This window comes from Neolamprologus brichardi, chromosome 11 (assembly GCF_056152115.1).
Source record: "Neolamprologus brichardi isolate AB-2024 chromosome 11, ASM5615211v1, whole genome shotgun sequence".
NCBI classification, from domain to species: Eukaryota; Metazoa; Chordata; class Actinopteri; order Cichliformes; family Cichlidae; genus Neolamprologus; species Neolamprologus brichardi.
The window spans coordinates 17,472,454-17,494,874 of record NC_142114.1 but is presented as its reverse complement, the minus strand read 5'-3'; the positions used below and the strand labels follow the sequence as shown (position 1 = coordinate 17,494,874).

Sequence of the window (22,421 nt, the reverse complement as noted above, 5' to 3'; positions counted from 1 at the left end):
TTGGAGACAGGAATAAGTAAAAAAAAATCATTTTTCAAGTCTCACTGTGATAAACACAAGTACACATGCCACCAAATGCAGCCACACACACACACACACACACGCACCCATACAACACTCTGATCAATTGTTGCCCTCAGGCTGTGCTGGCGTGCTATGACTGAGGAGGGAGTCTAGTTAACACCCAGTGATACATTGCAGTACAGCATCCATCCACTTGCAGGTTCCCTCAATCAAAGAGAGCAGCCAGAAGCCAGGACAATGTCTAATCACATGACTACAATATTGTAGTATATATGTAGTACGTAGTATGAACATCTAACAACAGAGGACAATCAACCCACATTAAAAGTTTTGTACAAAAGTGATGTACAGCAGAGCAAAGTGAGTGTCAGAGACCAACTTTTTAAAAGCAGTGACTTTCTGCTGCATCATATAGCACCAGATTAGACAGCATTAGTATCTTTGAAACACTGAAAAATTATTATTTTGCCCATTTTATATTTTAGAAAGCTGGTAATGTGGAAGAAGATCAGGCTGTTCCGCAGAAGCAAGCACAGCTACACTCTTTTATATAATCATGAGGCAAACAAATCATGAGGCTAGGGATAGAGATGGAAACATAAAGAGTTGCAGAGATGAGTTTAGGAGTTTTAAAAGTATTATTAATTACTTCTGAGAATTAAAAGGGAAAGTTATTTTCAGCTGCTCCAAAGTCATTTAGTGAAGCAGACTTTAACTGACTGGAGAAAAACTTCAACAGCTACTGTTGAGGTGTGCCTGAGCAAGGCACTTGACCCCTTAACTGCAACAGCACAATCAACAAAGACAGCTGCAGGTACACTGGGTGTCATCTCAATTCCAACGTGTGCAAGTGCTTAAAGAAAAAACAGGGGAGTGTATAACCCTGCATGTAGGTGAAACATGACATCACAATGATCTCACATTATACTTGTGAGCTGTGAGCTATAATTTTCATCCCACTCATGCAGTGAAGGACATCAGTGTGTTTCCCTCTCTCCAGCATCACAGTGATCTTTATAATGAGCCCATACACACTGTTATTATAGGGATGTCTCGCTGTGAGAGATGCACCTTAAAACAAACAGCAAATGCGTCTATTATAGAGGAAAGAATTATGTTTTTGATGTGCAGGTTCTTCTTGCCTTGCTCTGGGTTTTGTGATACTCTGCATCATTTAACAAGCGTTCAACTTCTAGAGCAGGGATGTCAAACTCATTGTACATCATGGTCCGGACCAGTGAAACACCCCTTTCTGTCAGTGTGAAGAAGTTTAACTATGCCTTTAATCGCTATCTTGATATAAGAAAAAGAAGTGCACTTTCAACAACGTGTCTCAATTCTTCTACGTGATAAAGAAATGCTGCTGCAGTAAATGAAAGAAATCGGTCAGCATGACTCTTTGTGCTAAAATTGTCAGAAATAAATGTGTAAAATTACTGAAAAAGTTCTAGTAGCTCATTTCCCAGACTGTCCTGTAATTATAAAACAGTTGTTGTTGTTGTTGTTTTACTGTGGATCCAATGTAAAAAACAAAAAACAAAACAGACATTTCTTTAGTAAGTGGAAAAGTGTAAGCTTTTCTGTCACTTAAATGTTTATCTATTAGTGTTTTATGAATAGCCAAGGGGAAGGAAAAGTTGTAAAACTTATGAAAGCACAGTTAAAAATCCAAAATGTGTATCCTTCTTCACAACTGGACTCTTTTCTGGGAAGATTCTGGCCCCCGGGCCTTATTTTGGACACCCCTGTTCTAGACCGTCTGAAAAAGCACCTCACTACATTTCAAAACCACCACAAAATAATCATGTGTGGCTACAAACATCCTACAAAAGAAGAGCCTCCTATGTCTGCTAGTCCCAGAGAAAGAGATGCTGAAGTCTGTTTATCCATAGTTTATTAACAGAAAATTAATCTGCAACTATTAAAATCTATAAATCATGTTAATTATTACTGAAAAAAATCTGCATCATTACGTGAGGATTTTATGTTCCCTGCCTGAGAACAAGCTGAATATGTTGAAAACTCTGGAACTGCAATAAAAAATTATAACAAATTTTTAATCGTCATTTGTCGGCATTTCATAGACACAGGGATCACTCAGAGACTCATCAACACACAGAAAGAGATCAACATTATATTTTTTAGTTTTTCACATTATTTCAGATATTCTAAAAACATTGTACTAATGCTGTCACAAATGCCTGCCAAACAATGCTGCAATAATAAAATGTTAAATTAAATGTTGCCTTTAATGGTGATTGCTGCTGTTCGTTAAGCAGCAAGTAAAAATGCAATTAATACTTAGTTGTGACTTTTTCCAGATTGACATTTACAGCTACAAAGCTTTTAAAATCTTTCTAATCAGTCTTTAAAGTTATGTGTCACTCCTGATTTGTATCGTTCACAAACACTCGTCTCATCATCGTCATACATTCCTTACATGAGTGTAACTTTGTCATCTGTGCTGCACCAGCCATAGACACACAGTGGAGGTCAGGGAAGCAGGAAGAGTGCATTAAAGTAGTGAACCAGACCCATGGCTGATACCGGGGTCAGTGCAGGACAGTGGCCAGTAGAGGGCATCAGCCCCCTGTATCATTGTTGGGTGGTTCCTCCTTCAAACCAGCATGCCTGCATCCCGAGGGTGTGTTGTTGATTGTGGTGCGCCTGTTGCAGAGTCTTCCTCCAAAGCAGAATGAGTCAGACCTTTCATTGATGTAATTTGTGCCAAAGCTTCATTTACAGTTTACTACAGACACCCTCGTGAGCAATTATATACAGCAAGTTAGAAATTTGTATCTTATACAAAGATGTAAAACAGTAAGTTGATTTCTCCTGACGATGTTTCATCGCATCATCAATTTCTGTGTTTTTTTTTTATTTTCACACGATATTCATACACAGTTTTCTCAATTCAGCATTACTTAACTTCTTTTTTAAACTATTTTTAATTCATGATATTGATCACTCTAACTTGACAGTGTGAGTTGTGAAACTGAATTGATGATTTACTAAATTCAGAGAAGACAATAGAATATTTAACTGCATTTGCCATTTGGTAAAAATGTACATAGTTCATGTATCGGCATAGTATATGTATGTTAAAAAAAAAAGCTATGTGCATTCTCTCTTTGTGAAGAGTGTTTTGCATTGTACATTTCCAAGTGCATACAAATTTCCTGCAGCACTGCAGTATCTCCGTATTATACCGCAGCCCCACGCTCTGCCTGCCTCACTCTCCCTCGCTGGTATCTCCTCTGTAACTCAGCTTAACCTTCTATGTCTTTCTAGGAATCACTTTTTCCTCCCATTTATTTCTCCCTTCTTCCATGTTTTGTCCTATTTGTTTCTCTCAGTCCACAGTTTCTGTTAAAGCTTCCCGTTCAATCTCCAAAACTGCCTTTGATCTCAGTTCATATTTGCTCCAAAACTAACATTTGAAAATATATTTGGTCTCCTTCCACTTCCTCTGACATGATCTGCAATTCAAGCTCAACATTTACTGTCATCACATATTAATGTACATGATTATGAAGAGTCTACTTTCCTTCCTGAAGCTCCTTATTCCTAACAGGGGGAAGCGCTCATGTGCACGTGTGTGTGATAATGAGGGGGAGGTACGGGTGATGGAGGCATGGCCATTGGAAGAGCCTGGCCCTGGGGATGTGAGGAGTGAGACCTGGGCAGGGTGTGTGTGGAGGGATAACCGGTAGGCTGTGGGGGCATCTGGTAGCTTCCTGCGGAAGAAGAGCCGGAAGGTGGGCTGCCCGGACCAACCGCTTGGAGGTTGCTTTTTGATGGGGCTGGCGGAGTCTGGTTAAGCTGGATGGAGATGTCGCTGGAGGCCTCAGAGGTGCTGCGTCCACGTTTTGGTGGAGGCCAGGAGGAGTCTGGTTGGAGGAACTGGCCGCTATAGTCGCTGCTCTCAGACAAGCGGGGGCGGTAGAGTGCAGGGTGGGGGCGGTACATCTCTTCTTCTGCATAACGTTTCATGAACAGATAGACTGACATCACACCGGCCCCCTAAAGAGATGAGCGAGATTAGATTATATGTGACAGTGCGTATTTTGTTCAGAGACAACATTTCAAAGAAACAGTAACAAGTAGGTGTGTAGGATGTGATTATAAATGACGAATAAAAGGAGACATGAAGAAGAATGTATAAAATAAATTTAAAGGTAAAACAATAGCCAACAAGGAGTCCGGAGAAAAGAAAAACGAGGGAAAAATTGGAGGAGACAGTTAGTTTACACTGAATCAGCCACTGCAGCACATTAAGAGCAGGGCCACTGATGACAGGAGAGAGGCAGCTGCAGGAGGGGGAGGAGGAAGGAGAGAAGGAAGTTATATGTGAAGATGAGGACTCACGTGAAACTGCACCATGCACGAATTCACACATGAGCACAGCTGTACGGAAACCCTGCTGTTCTGCATCATAACCACTGATACCTCACATTACCTTCAGAATACAGATCATCACACTCAGCAGGGAGTACCTGCACCATACAAACTGTGTTGCACGTGTGCAATCAGACACTCAAGCACACACTATAGCCCCTGTCAGACATCTCTCATATATTACAGCATCAGCTTCGTGGTCACTTTTTCTTAATGCTGGCTTGTCAATTTTTAAGCAGCACAAGTTTGAACGACCTCCAGTCACATTACAGGAAAGCAGGCACAATATTACAACTTCACGTGTGTCTTCTGTTACTTTGTTAGCTGTTAAACTCTCACCCTAACATGGGGACATTTGACATGATGCATTTTTGCTATTCTAAATCCACAAGAGACAAGAAAAGTCTTTCTCTTGAAGCCTGTGTGCCAGCGGTGTATCGCGGCTTTCTCTCAGCTGCAGAGATCCTGCTCTTAGTTACACTAGTGGAAACAACAACAAAGTGTTGATAGGACACTTTAAATTGTAGTGTTCAAAAGTGTTGTTATACTTCACAACAGTCAATACTGGCAATGTTTTTCGACAGATGTGAAGCAAAAGTAATTGATTAGTGTAGGTGTGTTTCTAGGATATATATATTTTTAAGAGGAATGGCACAATAAGAACCAAAAAGGAGTCATAGAGACGATGGGAAAACATAAATGTCTTTCAAAAATAAGGATTATGTTGAAAATTTGGTTAGAAGTGATCTTCGAGTCTGTTGTGTCCTGACACACTTTTTTCAATGCTCTTAATATTTTTCTATCTAACATTCACACTCTGATGGATGCATTTGGCCCAACAATAGTTGGCATGCAGATTGGAATCGAACCACCAACCTTCCAATTACTAGGTAACCTGCTTCACCACCTGAGCTACAGCCACCCAAATTTCTACAGTGCATTAGAGTACAAATCACTTTTAAACACATGTTCATAAAATACTTTAATCAATGCAACTTAAGCACTTTATCTGCTTTATCCAGAATCTTAGAACTGTAGTACTATGAGGAAACCAATGAAGAGACAGGGAGGACATGCAAACTCCACACAGGGAGTCCTCCGCCCACCACAAGATTCAAACCAACATCTTTCTTGCTGCGAGGCTGACAGACGTAACCCCTGCACCACCAGCACAATATGTAATATAGACACAATATATTACTAACAACAGAACTGATAATGGTCGGGGTTTGGAAATAATCACTGTGCAGCTTAAAGAGTAAACTATAAAAACAACATTTTGCTTGCTTTCAGCACATTATTTGCTCATCTGCCATCACACACATATGAACATGAGTGACATCCCATTCTTAATCCATACGGTTTAATATGATGTTGGCCCACGCTTTGAAGCTATAACAGCTTCTTCTCTTCTGGGAATGCTTTCCAAAAGGTTTAGGAGTTTGTTTACAGAAATTTTTGACAATTCTTTCAGAAGGGCATTTGTGACATCAGACACTAATGTTGGATGAGAAGGACTCGCTCAAGTTTCCCTTCTAATTCATCCCAAAGATGTTCTGTCGGGTTAAGGTCAGGGCTAATCCACATCTTTATGGACCTTCCTTTATGCACTGGTGCATAAAGGTGGAATGGGCCGTTCCGAAAGTGTTCCCACAAAGTCGGGAGCATGAAATTGTCTAAAATGTCTTTGTATGCTGAAGCATTAAGATTTCCTATCACTGGAAATAAGGGGCTGAGCCCATACCTGAACAACAACCCCACACTAGAATCCCCCATAATCTCCTATACTCAAAAACTACCGGTCTCCTGGCAACTGCCAAACCCAGACTCGTCCATCAGATTGCCAGACGGAGAAGAGAAGATTCGTCACTCCAGAGAACACATCTCCACCTCTCTATAGTCCAGTGACAGCGTGCTTTACACCGCTGCACGTGACGCTTTACTTTGTGGTTGGTGATGTAAGGCTTGGATGCAGCTGGGTGTCTATAAAAACCCATTCCATGAAGCTCTCTATGCACTGTTCTCGAGCTAATCTAAAAGCATCAGCATCTGCTGACCCTGCTTTGTGATTTTACGTGGCTTATCACTTCATAGTTAAAATGCTGTCAGTCCCACTCACTTCCACTTTGTTATAAAACCACTAACAGCTGACCGTTAGCCACGAAGAAATTTCACGCTCGCACTTGTAAAGGTGGCATGGAAGTGGCCACAGGTGTACAAAGGAAGGAACACCTGAATTCATTGATTTGGATGGGTGAGTGAATACTTTTGGCAATATAGTGCTTTTGCACACTCTGATACTCTGAGGCAGACACCTAACACAGGAATGGGAATCTGGAGATGCCCGTGATGCAGTGGGGATATTTTAATGAAGCAGTGAGGAAAATATTGTATAAGCGAACCATGTCTGAATGACAAAATGCTGTGCTTTAACAAAAAGATGAAGCAGCTTCACGTTTTCATGACTGAAAAGGGCCTCTCACTCTCTATCCCAAATTTTCTAACTAGCACACACAGAGCCTCGACTGACCTCTTTGAGTAAGAAGGAAGAGGCAGCGAAGGCAAAGGACCAGCCGTAGTGGTAATTGAAGAACTGCTCAGGCTCTCTGGGACGGTTCATCACCTCGTCATTAATACTGGAGATGTAGAGCACCAGCCCCACCACCAGACTGAGGCCTGCACACAGCACATTAACAATGACACTGAGCGTAAGAAAGAAAGTCACATACAAAAGTGATCCAGACAGCCACACCAATGTGTGCAGAGTGAAAGAGAAAGATGGGGAGGGGCCACGCCAGCTAATTAGCTTTCAAAATACTTACACTGATAAAGAAATGGAAAAGACACCAGAGAGACAGACGAGAAATTTCATATCAGTTATTCACAAAGACCTTTGAACATTTTTCCTTTTACAATGAAAACAGTCTTTTTAAAAAATAAGATTCTTTTTGCAAAAAATAAAATAAAAAGAAATAAAATAGAGCATACTGTCACTGTGGATTACATTCAGCGGCAAGTGATTTTAACATGCAGTTAACATGTAACTAGGTTCAGGATTCAAAAGCACTTTTGTGACAATTTGATTTAAAAAGGATATATCAGGATATATCAACGTAACCTGTCACAACACCTTTGAGTTTTTCCAGGTTTAACCATAAAACCAGTGTTTCTATAACCAAGTGCTTAACATACCTTTAACCACCTCAAACATAATCCTGTAAAAAAGTTTCAAATCCTTTAGTTGCTATGATGTGAGGAGTGCAACACATTACAAGGAAAGCCACATTCTTTTTAATATATGAGTGGATGAATGAACATGCTGGCATACTGTATGTCATTCATATCCTCATCAGGCAAATAAATAAATACATAAATACATAATAATAAATCTTCATTATAAAAATGTCTTATTATGTTAGCACAACTTAATTAATAACTTAATTCACTAAGACAGACTGGCAGCATGTCAGGGTATGAAAGGTGGGAAAATGAATTACTGGGATGAAAATTATAATTTAAGTATTATAAGGTTCTCTTATAATGACTGTTGTTTCTGATTATGTGTATGTAAGGATATTTCTCTTTATTAAACAGTTACTTGCTATTTATCTTAAGGCAGAAGAAGAAGAAACCCTGAAAAAAAAACACTTAAAATGTAACAAAAGAAAGAGAATAATTCTGCTCCTCTAACATAGCATGCTAATTAAAGTCATGCAGTCAGAACTGATGCAGCATGCTGTGAAAACTTGAATATGTTATAGTGAAAAATTCAGTATATTCACTGTACTGGAAACAGAAGTGCCTTTCAAAAGTGAATGGATGATCTGGAATCAGCCAGAAGCATCCCATACAACATTTAAACCTCTCTTTTCCAGGAACACTTACCTGCCCTCCACCTTACTTTGGCTATGTTAAAATTATGAGATGCAACATATGGCCAACATCACAGAATCAATATTCAAAGTCAGCATCATGCTGTAAGCAGCGAATATGAATATTTCACCGCAACATTCAAGTGCACCACAGGGCTGTCAAGTGCTTATGCCCTCTACGTGAATGGCCTGGTTGCCTTAAATTTGAAATGCGTGGGAAATGCAGAAACCGTGCTGCTGTCAATCCTCCAGCAGAAGTACATCTTTATCTGAGTTAATGCCTGAAAATCCAGAGGAACACACAGGCACGTGCACAGTCAGAGGCAGGAAAAGAAGAAGTGTTGAGTGTGAGACAAAGGGGAAGCAAACATGAAGGTAAATGGTGCAAGGAGGTGTGCATACGCAGCTCAACTGTGGTGTGTTTGTTGGGGGAAGAGATAAACAGAAAAAGAGAGGGAGGGAAAGCGAGTAACAGAGAGAGCGAGAGAGCCTCTAACCAAGATTAAACATCTGTGGCCCCATGCTGTTTTTTTATTTCCTGCGCTGAATACTGTTATGTTAACCAGAACAGGGTGCCATTGCACCCAGCCTGCCAGTACAAACTACAATATTTACCAGACTACTGCGTCAGGGATGCCAGTGGAACATCCTTCCGCACACACCACTGCAGCAACAATGACTCAGAAATAATATCCTTTGAATGAAGGGGTGAGGAAAGGAATAGGAGGAAGGAGAGGGGCTGGGGAGGGAGGGTTGAGAGGGGTGTGTAGTAGGGAAGGCAGGAGGAAGGCACAGAGAGGCTTAGTGCAGCACAGTATGTAAGCAATTTGATACACTTGCACCTTATTATCACCCTATTATCAAAATAAGGCATAAAGTAAAACACTGTGACACTCCAGCAGAGGCTATAAACATTATGTAACCTTCATTACATAACATTTATTACCTCGTATACTCTGAAATGGCATGTCGAAGTCATCATATACACACATCATATACTCCTCTGAGCTCTGCGGTCACGCTTCCTCCTCAAAAGTGCGTGTTAGGAGAAAGAACCGCCAGAGAACGCAAGCTCCAATGTGGCCACTGACGATCAGGCTGAGCACCAGAAACGGGAGCATTACCGCCATCTGCTGTTCAACAAGACCCACTGCACTAATGAAGAAAGTGCTGCTGAAAAACCTGCTTAAGCTGCTTAAGAAATATTCAAAGGTTTTTGCAAATTTTGTTTAACACTCTTGTAAAAAAAATGCCACTAAAATATGGAGAAAGAATTACTCCTAATTAACAAGTTAATAAAGTTTATATGAGACAAAGTCAAATGAAAAACCCAGCAGGAACATTCAAAGCAAATCCATTGACCTTTTCTATTGACACTCCCCACACCTGCATCACAGACCAGAAATAGAGCTGTGATGGAGTGTCTGCATGTGTGACACAGGACACGCCAGGACGCTGTAATCAATCACAGAGTGAGGGAGCGGTAACAGCAGGACATGAGTAATGGGCCCCACCTGAGAGGATGAAGAAGATGCCGGACACAAAGGCCAGGATGGTGCGCTGAGGTCGGATGTGTCCGATGTTACTGATGACGAAGGCAGTGAAGACAAAGAGCAGCGACACCATCGGGAAGGGCGTGGCTGTACGCACCATCTCTGGAGGAAGGAGAGGTCACAGTGTTAAATGCATGTTTTAGGATGTGACCTTAAACTGGGGAGAGAGGCGATGATAATCTTGGCCTTAAAAGAGTTAAATTACATTATTTTTTATGTCTTGCATGTTTCATAAGACTTATGTCTCATCCTAGATGAATTGAGCATGAATTTTTTTTTTTTTTTTTTTTTACAATGGGGTCACGTCTACGAGGAAAGTCCTATAAAACTTGTAAAACACAAACATTTCCACTTGGAGACAACAGGAATTTGTCATTTCCCCCCCTCTAATTCCTTGTAATTTTCTTCTTTTTGACTTCTGACAACAATATATAAATAAATGGCTTTACAGCAATTGCAGATATACAAAAAGAGTCAGATCTCAGTCCACAAAGGGTGCTTTCAGTTAGTGTGGATAAATTGTCTGTGCATACATTCAAAAACAGACTTAAAACCTTTTTATTAACACTTTCCTACACTTAATAGGTGCTATATAAATACAATTTTCATTGTCATTATGAGATGAAAAAGATAATATAGGATATAATAAAATAATGTAGTAAGATTATGGAGTTAAATCACTGAATTTACTAATTCATTGGTAATCTACTGCAATCTGAAGGGTTTAACACAAAATATATTATACCTCATGCAAAGTCTTTACCATGAAAAAATAAAACCTTTGAATCACTGGATGAATATTTTTTCTAAATTCAACATCTTTGGATTTCTTTTTCTCAAACTTGTCAACTTACAGAACCTGCTGATGTATTTTAACACTGATGAACTGCTGCACTCAAACATCAGTACCCTCAAACAGTCAGCAGGGGGACACCGCCGCAGGCTCTCACACAGTAGATGAAGTGTAATGCTGCTGCTGTGTTTTACTCACTCAGGATGTTCGCAGTGTTTTCAGTGGTGATCTCTATATCGGGCTCGGTGAAATACTCTGACGCAACGCATCTCCCATTTTCTGATCCTGTGAGCAACCACAAAAGGTGGAAAATGTTGGGGTTGGTCAAGGATCAAAGTCAGTGGCGCATGAAGAAACACACTAAAATCAAAAGAGCATGTGGGTGTCTGCAGTCCTGCTCACAGGTAACGATCATGTTTTGTGACAGCTATGATTCCAAAGGCCGGAAGGTTGCTATCTGTCTTTTCTCTGATTTCTGCTCTCTCACTCTGCTGCTCTTTCTGTGTGTTTGTCACTGCGTGATGATCAAATAGGAATTCAGTCATTCTTTGCATATATGTATATACATGTGCTGCATCTTCCTACCAGCCACAAAGCAAACTCTCCAGAGGCCTGAATGGAGCGCCATCTTCACCTCCTGGCTCTGGTTCTGCTGTAGGATGATTCCCTCCACCATTATGAGCCAATAGTCCGTGGACACAGCCACCCCGACCAGCAACAACCCGCAGGCGCCGAACACTGTGGACAGGATGGTTAACGCACGGCTGCTACACGTACTCATCTGGAAGGCAGGATGAGAGAGGCACATCAAAACTGCAGACAGAAATATAGGTAGATATGGAAGGGCTCACTAAGGGGAGGTCATTAGAGACGGGAAACTCTGAGACAGACATGTGACACGCTCACATGGGGAAAAAGAGCTACAGGCTATCCTCCTGTCCTGCCTTGTTATTGCTAAAGATGAGTTAGTGACACATTCACTGGCAACCAATCCTGTTTAAGGTTAGAGAGGAGCCAACAAAACGAATGATGACTTCACAAATAAAATTATGGAAGGACTAAAAAAAAAAAGCAGAACAACAGATACACAGATTAGGAAGGAGAGTTGAGGTCTTACGTGACTCACACATGGTCTTTCTGTGACTTAATTCTGGTTGACCGGGAAAGACTTCTCTGAAAACTCAGTGAACATGCTGTCTGTATAGATTTAAGAGTTTCTCTGTCTGTGTAGCCGCTGCTTAATTTGGAACCTTGTTCAGTGTCATCAGCTTAATAAGTAATGGAGGCATGCGAAACACAGAGAAGGCTGATGCTTAGTGTAATTTGTTATACATTATTAGCTATATCGTGAGGTTTATTGCAATAATGAAGATGACTTGTCAGCCTGAGAGTTTGAATAGTTTCCTTTGATTTGTATTCACTGCAGTGTTTGCAAAAGTAGAGGACATCAGGCTGACGTTCCTTTCACTTTTCAAAATCTTATACTAGCCCCCCTTTGCTTTTCCTGCTAAAAATCTCTTTAAATCCAGATGAAGGAAGAGAAGAGAGAACAGCTTTCAGGTACTATGATGCACAACTAACGAGCTTAATGAGCCTAATGAGCAGACGTGAGTGTCTGCCAGACAGTCTTCACCCTGGTTCTTCCCTTACCTTATTAACACAGGTTTTTTGAGCTGCATAGTGTGTGGTGATCACCTGCAGACACTCCCACTAATTAATCACGGTGTTTGCATTTCTTTACACATTTCCCTATGTATGATCATATAATCTTTAAACATTCTTAACTGGTTTCCTTAGAAAAATATGTTTCTCTAGCTTTAGACACCTAATTAGGTCCAACTGTCAACATTTGAAATCACTTAGATGCTGGAGATGTGTCTGGAATGACTTGCATTTATCAGCAGCTGCACACTTTTTTAGTTTGTGGCTTTCACATTCTTGCAGTGTGTGCAGCAATTAAGGTGAAATAAAACCTGACAGTGTAATAGAAGCATTAAATAAGCACTGCAATCTGACATAAGCCACTAAAAACTACTCTAGTGTCCTAGTGCTTACTAAGGAAACATCATTTTTCAGGGCTGTGTTCATCAAAACTGTGGGCTAGAGGTAGAATAAGTAATCCATCCATCCATCCTCTTCTGCTTATCCAATTCAGCGTCGTGGGGCTGCCATTGTGGGAGAGGCAGGGTACACCCTGGACAGGTCACAGAAAACCATTCCACCTATTTATAATCACTAATTAACCCAACCCCACTAACTGCATGCTTTTGAACTGTGGAAGGAAGCCGGAGAGAACATGCAAACTCCACACAGAAAGGCCCTTGCCCAGATGGTGGATTTGAACCCAGTACCTTCTTGCTGTGAGGCAACAGTGCTAACCATTGCACTCTAGAATTAAGTAGCCACTTTAAAATATAACCCTTAGCTTGAGACCAGAGTTGATTTTCACCACACCAGGGATGGTTTTTCACCCTTACCATCCATCCATCCATTCACTTCCGCTTATCCTTTTCAGGGTCGTGGGGGGTGCTGGAGCCAATCCCAGCTGTCATAGGGCGAGAGGTGGGGTACACCCTGGCCAGTCTGTCGCAGGGCTAACACACAAGGACAGACAACCATTCACACTCACATTCACTCGCACATTCACACCTAGTGGCAATTTGGATTATCCAATTAACCTATCCGCACACAGAAAGACCCCGGCCTGATGGTGGAATTGAACTCAGGACCTTCTTGCTGTGCAGCAACAGTGCTAACAACCATGCCACCATGCTGCCCCTTTTTCACCCTTACACCATCTAATTTTGGTAAACATGTAGCAACTCATCTGTGTAGGTTCTCAGTCATCCAGGTCATGGTAATCTAAGGAGCTTGGAAAGAAAGCAAAAGAACTTCTTTAAACAACAACTCAAGCTTCAACCTCTTGTTCTTTCAGTAGAGGACGGGAGTGGAATCATCCATGTTCTTCAGCTGATGTAACACGTTGCTTTAAGGTTTGAAAAATGTGCGCTTGAGCCTTTCCTCAGCATATCACTGCTGCTCTGAGCTCTTATTTGAACTCACACTACACTGTTTCACGGTCATTAATAAAAATCTCCACAGTTTCTTGCATCACCCCCTGTAAATCCTGACCCCTTTTTGCTGCACAGAAACTGCAAATCAATTATTCACACCTATTAAACATACGACAATACATCTGCATAAAATAATGACTTAAAAAAGTAACGCTCAGGGTCGCAAATTAATTTAACAGCGTGGGCCATTTATCGTGCACCTCCGACGGCTGTGACAACAGAAACTTTAATGTCAAATAATGACTAAAACATGAGAATCACTTTATTATTCTGCTCTCTCTTTGTATGACAAACCTTTGAGTCTTTGAGAAGTCTGGTTACAAAAAAAAAGTAGTCTACTGGGGAACAAACTCTTAAAGATTAAGCCTGGTCTCGTCTTATCTGGACACCCATTGTGGGAGATGTGACCACTATAGAAGTTCCCTCGGTTTCTATGCAGCAGCGGGGATGAATAGAGTTTCTTTTGTGCGCTAGGCACAATAATGATGTGTAAGAACAGAACTGGGTGATGGTAGAGGGTACACATTAGAGAAATAGTCTGAGAAATGACAAGTTTGGGCATCTGAAAGGCTGAAAGAAGCAGATGAAGTAAGGAGTGCGTTACTAATGGGGCAGACAGAAGTGAGGAACCACAACCGCAAAAAGTCCAGTCAGACAAACACATGAAAGATGTAAAGCCACTGAGATTAAAAGGAAAACTTACAAGATACATAAAGGGCAGGATGCAAATTGGCACTGTCATCTGCCACACAAGGGAACAACTGGATTTGCATGGGCTTAAGCTGCACATGAGCTTCCTGCTGCCCTGGTCTTAACTTTCCTTCTTTAACCGGGGGGTCTAAATCACACGGCAGGCCAATTTCAGCTCCCGCTGCCACAGTAACAGTCGACTGGTGCTGAAAAGTTTAAGTTAAAGAGTTCAAGGCAGGGTCACCGTGAACTCAAAAACAACTCCGTGAAATGACACAGCATGATTGGAGGGATAGACCGATGAGGTATAAAGATAAGATCAGAGGGCACAGAGGAGTGGGCTCACGAAGAAATAATCACACTTCCCAACTTGTTGGAGGAAATGCCAGAGTGGTAAAAAACGAGTGTGAATCAAAGTGGAGTTGCAAAATTGCACAAACGAGTTGATGTGCCCGAGTTGCTCTCCTAGGCTTGTTCAGCACCACGGACAGCACCCTGTTTTCAGACTTGTTCAGCACCACGGACAGCACCCTGTTTTTGAGCACAAAGTCATAGAAACACACTGAAATCCAAGAACAACAACAAAAACAGGACCTGCTGGCTTGTAAGAGATTGGGATTAAAAATTAAAAGCACTGATTTATTGTGCCAGAAATCTTCTAAAGGGCTGCTGTGGCTTTTGAAGAAATAAGCACTCAGACTTAAGATTGGGTTTGAGTTTGAAAAAAAGAGCAAAGGAGAGAAAAAAAAATCAGTTTCCTGTTAGATTTGTGATAACAATCCCATTTTAGTGCTCTGACACAGCCCCTCAGTTCCTTCATCCTGAAAGTAATGAGCCAATTGAATTGGTTAGATAGGAGCCACAAGGGGGACAAAAGGTTTAATTCACTCCAATCTGTCACAATCTGCAGACTGGCATCACCTGTAAGCCTCTCAGGAAAGAGACACCAAGAAAGAAAGAGGCAGTGATGGAATAGAGGAGAGGATGTGAAAGAAACAACCCAGCTTAAATAAAACGAAAGCAAAAGCAGCAGAAAGAAGAGAAGATGGGGACGAACTACGTGTGGAGATATCTTTTAAAGACAGGCACAGAAGGAGTGTATCGAGAAGATATAGGTTAACACGAGAAAAGACCTTGGCCCAAAAAATGGAAGGAGTACTCGACATGGACGCGCACGACGGGAGTGCGCGTACCCCGAATTAAAAGGTGTGCACTGGTTGTCAGCCCTGGAGAAATCAATGAAACCACTCATTAGGAAATAAAATACTTCACGGGAACTAAACGTGGATACCATGACTCAGTGGAAGGTTTTGCTCGTGGTTTCTGCGCAGACACACTCTGACAATCCACTCGCATCATTTCTTTCTCTTTTTCTACGGTGCAAAGCGGATAGATAAACACTGCCACTATACTCTCACGTACCCGCAAAAGAACACCCTAGTACTGAGCGAGGCAGTCACACGAGCATCTATACGGGTTTGTTTAGCCCCCCACCCCCGCAGCTGTCACACGCACTCACACGCGGAGTTTTGAGATGATAAACACAGAGCAGGGAACATGTGAGCGACTCACGTTGAAAAAACGGAATGGGTAAAATAAATAGAGCTGCTCAACGACTTAGCTGTCAGGTAACAACATTTTTTGCCCCCCCACCTCGCGTGCGCTCTCACTGGAGCACGAACGCTAACACGACTTATGAATTCAGCTCTTTTTCACAGCTGTCACACAGGCACGTACATTTTAAGTCGGGTTAAAAAGACGAAACAAAACGGGGAGTCATGATTATAATTACTACGAAAAGACGCATAACTGCAGGTATTCAATGAGAGGGGGAAATACTCACCGTGCCACGAGAGTCGTGCGCACACGTCAGTAAGCCAAGAAACCTCACACCAGGGAGGCTTGCTGGGTTTTTGTCTCTCCTCTCACTCTCTCCTCTCCTTTCTCCCCTTTCCTTCTTACTCTCTCTCTCTCTCTCTCTCTCTCTCTCTCTCTCTCTCTCTGTCTTCTTCTCTCCTCTGTGTATTTTCCCTTAAGCCCCCTTACCCATCCTCTAAAATTCCTCACTCTCTCTTTCACTCCGTCTGTCCCAGGCACTGCGGTGGATCGGTTCAGGAAGCTACTTTGGTTACCAAAGAGACATACTGTAGCGGGAGCAGGGGGGGTAAAAGTGTCGAAGGGAGAGAGAGTGAGAGAGAAAGAGAGAGAGAGTATATCTGAGTATGTGTGTGTGAGAGAGAGAGGTGGAGTGGAGTGATGTCAAACCGCAATATCGCACTTCACTGTATAAACTGTTGTATAGTAATACTCACTCATCTTTTTTAACGTCAATTTCTCTGGGTGTGTTGTCACATTTAAAGAAAATAATATAGGCTTTTTTTTTAATACTTGCTTTTGTACTCACTCTGTAAAACTCTTTGAAACTGTCCCAGCAACCTTCACAGAAGCTGCCCTGAACATACAATTTCTATAAATTACTTGATGTCACATCTTTTAAAATGATTTTAAGGGAATAAATAACGTCCATGTGGTAAACTTTGCAATAATTTCCTCACATGATGAACAGTAATATACAATATTATATATAACTATATAATAAATATAAAGTTTTCCAGCCAAGAGAAGCTGAATGAAAAAAGTTGAGGACTTGGTAGTGAGTATCTTTAGGAATGGAAAGGGTGAAAAACTTCAAATTTCACACATTTGCTGTGTGGAGTTTTGAAAATAAACACAAACAATAGATTACGTACCCTCAGTATCGCACAGTAGATAACTAATGACTGAATAAGGAGTTTCATTCAACCCCACAGTGCTGATGAATATCAGAAAAACGTGTAGTAACCTCTCCTTCACTTTCTCCTCCTGTCCCCTCCTTCTTTGTCTCCTGTGGTCTGTGTCCCTTACTCTATTTTTAGCTGGCTGGTGGAGGATTCATATATTTTTAGCAACGATATCAATAGTCTACAGCACACTCTGACCTCAGGGCACGAGCGAGAATGAGAGTGAGAGATTAAGGGGGGCGAGAATAAGAGACTGAGGCGCGATAGGAGCGACGAAGGATAGAGATAGAAGCAGAGGAGGCAGTGGCGAAGGAGGGGGATGATATCGTGTCAGAGTGACAGTGAATGATGGACTGCACATACAACTCCAACCACTGAGCGCTGGTGGTTCAGTTACACCAAGGCTGATGCTGTCAGTGCTGGAGAAAAGATTGTGATGGAAGTTAAGAATCAGCTTTAGATGTAAAAGAAACAGGCTGATGAGGAAAAGTGTCACTACGTGCTTTATTTTCTGTTTGACACTCTTCAGGTCTGCACTGCAGATTAGAAACATATCCCAGACTATTAAGAAGGTTTATCTGTCATTACAAACATATCTACCTCAGGTATATTCAGATTAAAGTCGCTTTAACGTAAGCAAGTATGAAGTATGGCTTTTTTAAAATAAAGAAATAAATCAACACAAAGATCAAGAAGTTTTTTTTTCATTAAAATATGCTTTTATATGATATAGTCCACTCAAAATTATACTCCTACATGTCCACTGCCTGAACACCATTAGCATAGAAAATACTGTATAAGTGTAAATCAGATCATAATACTGATGTAGAGGCCGGGAGAAGACAAGCTACACATATCAAGAGCCAGCAACAGGAGTATTTCAAAGAGATACAAGCAACACAATAAATTTAGACAGGTGATTATTGAAGAATGATGTACAACGATGCAGTAAAGCATTTACAGTGCAGAACTGACAGAAAAGACAAACAGAGGGGAACAGACATGAAGGGCAGATAGAGAAGGGAGGGAAGTAGACAGGGAGATGGGAAGTTGATGAGATTTTAATGTGAAGGTCAACTTGTTATAACTCAGATCTCCACAGGGATATTAGTCCCATCATGGTGATGCTGGAGGGGCCGGGGGGGTGGGGGCTGCTTCAGAGGAGGAGGGCACGGAGGGAGATGCCTGAGAGGTGTTTTTGCTGGTTCAACAGCTGCAGTAGCCCACTGAACAGAGGGGTCAGCATCTTCTCCGTGCGTGAGTGTGTTCACATGCCAGGGATTGCACTTTTGAGCGTGAGTATGTGTGAAAGTGCGGGGAGGAGGGGGGTGGAGGGAGCGTGACAGGGAGGCAGGCTCGTGGTGAAGACAAAGCGAGAGGCCGTGCATGTTTGTTTGTCAGCAGCTTCACACGCCATCACAGAAAGACACACTTCACTGGTGCTGTTTCATAATTTTTTCCCATCAACTTTATTTTCTTTTTCTTTTTCCAGCACATAAAAACAAAACCTATCAGATACATGATCTATCAATGATCTATTGCACTATTGATCATCATCTATTGTAATTATCGTACTGAGGGATTGTGTGCACTGACATCTGACTTCGGCTCAATCGGATCTAAAATAACAGGCAAACAGATGTAAAGCAAAACTGTACATGAAAAAAAGAATCAAAGAAATAAACCATATTTATGTGTAAAATGACCAGCTGGTTCATTAGATAAGAGCACGGGGATGAGATTTTTGCACAGCAAGTTTGCAGCCACCTGCTCTGCTCAGATAGGGCTTAATGACAGCACTGCTGTTATTTTTCCATGTATTGAACAGTCCCAGTGAGCCTCACTTTTAATTACTCCTAATCAATACTGTGAGCACGTGATTACACAGCAAAAAGCTTTACGGCATACACCATTAAAATCATAAGTATATGTACCTGTGCAAGCTAACAAGCCTCTCGTCTGGGAAAGACATTAAAAAGAGGCTTTTATTGATAAAACTGTAATGTTTACTTGGAGTAATAGGATATTTGTAGTTGCAATGCAGAAAGGCCATATTCCATAGCGTGCTCAAGAATAAAAAAATAATAATAATGCAGATAAACTGTGAATGTCAAATGAGGACTCCCTTCCAGTGACATTACACACCACACAGTGTGAGTCTGGGTGGGTGGAGCAGAGCTGTGGTCCACCCTAACTGTCACATTGTGATAACTGCCTTGTTTAAACATCTCAGTGGGTCATCTGAAGTCGTTAAACCTTGAGGTCGAGCCAGGTCAGAGGAGTCTGACTAAGCGCTTCCACAGGACGCCTCTCTTATAAAATAAATAAATACCTAAAAATGGCTCCCCGCTCAATTTGCTTCATAGTCAACATGTCATTTATCCAAAATAGAGAGCACAAAAACCCCCCCAGAGTGAGATACTGTAGGTAGTCAGAAAGAAACCTTTAAGTGCTGTTAATGCTGAGTACTTGCAATGGACAATACACAATGCTAAGATGGAATTGGCATCAAAATGGTGAGATGTCCTGCTTTTACATACTGTGTGGTCATTGTAGCTGCATGAATGAAACCCTGACTGGTGAAATATAACACGTGTGCATAACATATGACTACTTTACTTAAAGGAAAGGAAAGTAAAGTATCTGCCTTGGATAGTCTAGTGCTATAAAAACTATCTGCATGCATAGAGATTATTTTTCTCACGTTCATACTACAGTACCTTTAGATCAAGTTAAGTCTTATAAAAAAAGTCTAAGATGGCAGTCCATAGTACTGACTATGTTTGCAGTGTTGATACACATTCTGTGATGAGTGAGTTAATAGACATGCATCAAAGAGAGTGCCCGAAAATCGAGGTGTCTTGGCATTTTCATGTAAACGTCTGAATTTGGTTATGAGAGGTGTAATACTCGCTGCTAGCTCTCACGTTCAAATTCTCTGCTATAAAACTACAATCAGAAGGATAACAGGATCATCTGGCTAGACTTGGAACTGCGGCTGGAGCAGATTTGGGAGCCGTTTTCAAACAGCGGTGAGCGGTGACGGAGCAAAGTCTGGGTTGATGAAGGAGAAGCCTTCGAAGTCTTCCTGGTTCATGGCTGCGAGTATGTCCGGGTCCGAGGGGGTGAGCGCCGTTTGAGCAGCTGTGAAGAACTTGTCAAAGTTCTCACCTTTTTTCCCACCCTGGCGATGAAGAAGAAGAGAAGGCATGTACACACAAGACTGAGATTAGGGCACATCTTCATGCATGCATGATATTGCATCCACAATAAACTTTACAAAATCCCTCCCCCCGGAGCAAAAATAGTTTATTAAAAATGTTAAACTATAAAAAGAATCCACCCCCATGTTTTTTCCTCACTGAGACCTCCTTTTATCTCACTACAGAAGCACACAGGAAGAAAGCTGATCACATATCCTCCCCAGCTGCCTAACAGCATATGACAGCCGTTCTGCCGAATGATATGAATCTCATTTGGCTAATGGGCCTGGCCTCTAACCCCTGAGCATACTCGGCCCACTTAAGGCACACCTCACAAACGGCCAGTGCGCCGGCACTTTGGCAAGTGGCAGGCTAATGATGACATACATTTGCATATGGGAGGAGTAGGCAAGACCCCAAGGTCAGAAGGTCTTGTCTGTTATGACTGAACTGTCTGTTCCTGAGCTCTTAAAGCCTATCTAAGAACCCAAAGAGGTGATAAATGAGGAAATAGAGGGGATGCGAAGGGGAGAGAGGGAGAGACAGAGAGAGGAAGAGGGAATGAAAAGGCCAAGGCAAATGTGGAGGAAACATGCAGGGAAACGAGGGACAATGTGGGAGTCAGAGAAAAAGGAGACAGATGTAAGAAAGTGACAGCTCCAATTCCCTAAAAGTGTCCTCAGAGAGGCTGAGAAGAGAAGAAAGAGAGGAGGAGGAGGAAGAAAGAAGGAACATGTGGTTCATCTGTTTAACTGAACTGACAGTTCTGGGTTTGAAAGGTGCCGGGATTTCCAGTCTCTCCAGACGGTCCCAGTCAATCCAGCGGAAGAACGGATGCTCTCTGATCTCCCTCTCTGCATCTTCTCCTTCACCCAGGCGCTTGGCCGGGTGCTTTGTCAGGAGCTGAGTCAAGAGAGGAGGAAATGAGGGGAGAAATGTGAGAAAAAGCGACTAGGCTGGGATAATAATGTGATACGATAAATGACTTCTGTTTATGATCTGTCTCGGTTAGAGCAGTCGGTGTGCATGATAAGCTTTGCTTTATTTTGGAATCATGTACTGTAATCCAATTCCTTTGTTGTCTTGCCAACGAATGGATTTTTATTGCGCTATCACTTTGAAAAACCTTGACATTTTTTGGGAATTATGCTTGTTTGCTTCTTGCAGAGAGATGAAGATCATTAAGATTCTGCTATCTGTACACCAATTATGAAGCTACAGCCAGCAGCCACTTAGCTATGCATAAACAACCGGAAAAAAACAAAAAACAGTTATTACTCACTATTTGTGAGTAATAAAACTCAACTGCCCAAAACATGGATAAAAACACTGTAGTGTAAAAATAAAAAGTTTTGCGCTGAAGAGTAAAGTTGGTTGCCTCCAGCCTGATATCTAACAGACAGTTGTAAAAGTGGTGTCGGTCCAGCTCTTTGTAAAAAAGCAAATTAACATAGTTCCTAAAACTATTCCTTTAGGCGACCGAATACAATCTTGCACGAGTAAAGAGTTATTTCATTTCCTGTTTTACAGTACATGAACTTTTATCTTAATTGCCCGTGTGTTAAAAGTTAATATGAGAAACGAGGATTGAACTCACTCCCTTGCAGATAGCTACAGCCTCCCGAGAGAGACTTTTTGGGTATGAGACACTCTGCTCCATGATGGACTGAAACAGCTCCTCCTCGTCAATGCCATCAAATGGCGGCTTAAAGGAAAAGAGAGTGAGGGAGAGAGCGGAAGAGTTTAAGCACAGACCTGTGGGCAAATTGATAACGAATATAATGAAATTAAAGTTCTTTGAAAGTCTTTTGAAGTGATTACAAAGGACGAGTACTGGGGGCTTAAAGTGTCTGTGCACGCTATTGTTAGGATTAAGCTGAGTGTTACCTGTCCTGCCAGCATTTCATACAGCAGCACTCCATAAGACCACCAGTCCACTGCTTTATTATAGGGCTGATAGGCCACAATCTAGGGGAGGGAAAAAAGGATGGAGAATGTATGAGAAGATATAAATGGGGAAGAATGGCAGTGCAG

The 22,421-nt window shown here is 41.7% G+C and overlaps 2 protein-coding genes across 5 annotated transcripts in view; both read right to left on the bottom strand.

Annotated features, from left to right (window-relative positions):
• Positions 1-1,910: 1,910 nt before the first annotated feature.
• cacng7b (calcium voltage-gated channel auxiliary subunit gamma 7b) lies at positions 1,911-16,514 on the bottom strand. Of its 2 annotated transcripts, XM_006802942.2 has the most exons (6): positions 16,248-16,514; positions 11,226-11,421; positions 10,839-10,925; positions 9,809-9,949; positions 6,953-7,098; positions 1,911-4,047 (listed from the first exon to the last, which is right to left on the bottom strand). In XM_006802942.2, exons 2-6 carry the CDS (start codon positions 11,419-11,421, stop codon positions 3,592-3,594), a joined length of 1,026 nt encoding a protein of 341 aa, XP_006803005.1. In that variant the 5' UTR covers positions 16,248-16,514; the 3' UTR covers positions 1,911-3,591. The 2 variants fall into 2 exon arrangements, with proteins under 2 accessions (XP_006803005.1, XP_087703908.1); XM_087847782.1 differs by lacking the exon at positions 16,248-16,514 and having other exon boundaries at positions 11,226-12,118.
• Positions 16,515-18,629: 2,115 nt separating this feature from the next.
• The window catches only part of prkcg (protein kinase C, gamma), a 29,284-nt gene continuing 25,492 nt past the window's right edge, over positions 18,630-22,421 (bottom strand). For 2 of the 3 annotated variants that reach the window (XM_006802944.2, XM_006802945.2), the window contains exons 14-17: positions 22,275-22,355; positions 21,985-22,092; positions 21,150-21,290; positions 18,630-20,368 (exon numbers count right to left, since the gene is read on the bottom strand). In XM_006802944.2, the coding sequence (XP_006803007.1) occupies positions 20,207-20,368; positions 21,150-21,290; positions 21,985-22,092; positions 22,275-22,355 (492 nt within the window). In that variant the 3' untranslated portion in view covers positions 18,630-20,206. The remainder of the gene's footprint in view (positions 20,369-21,149; positions 21,291-21,984; positions 22,093-22,274; positions 22,356-22,421) is intronic. The other variant, XM_006802946.2, reaches the window with a different exon arrangement.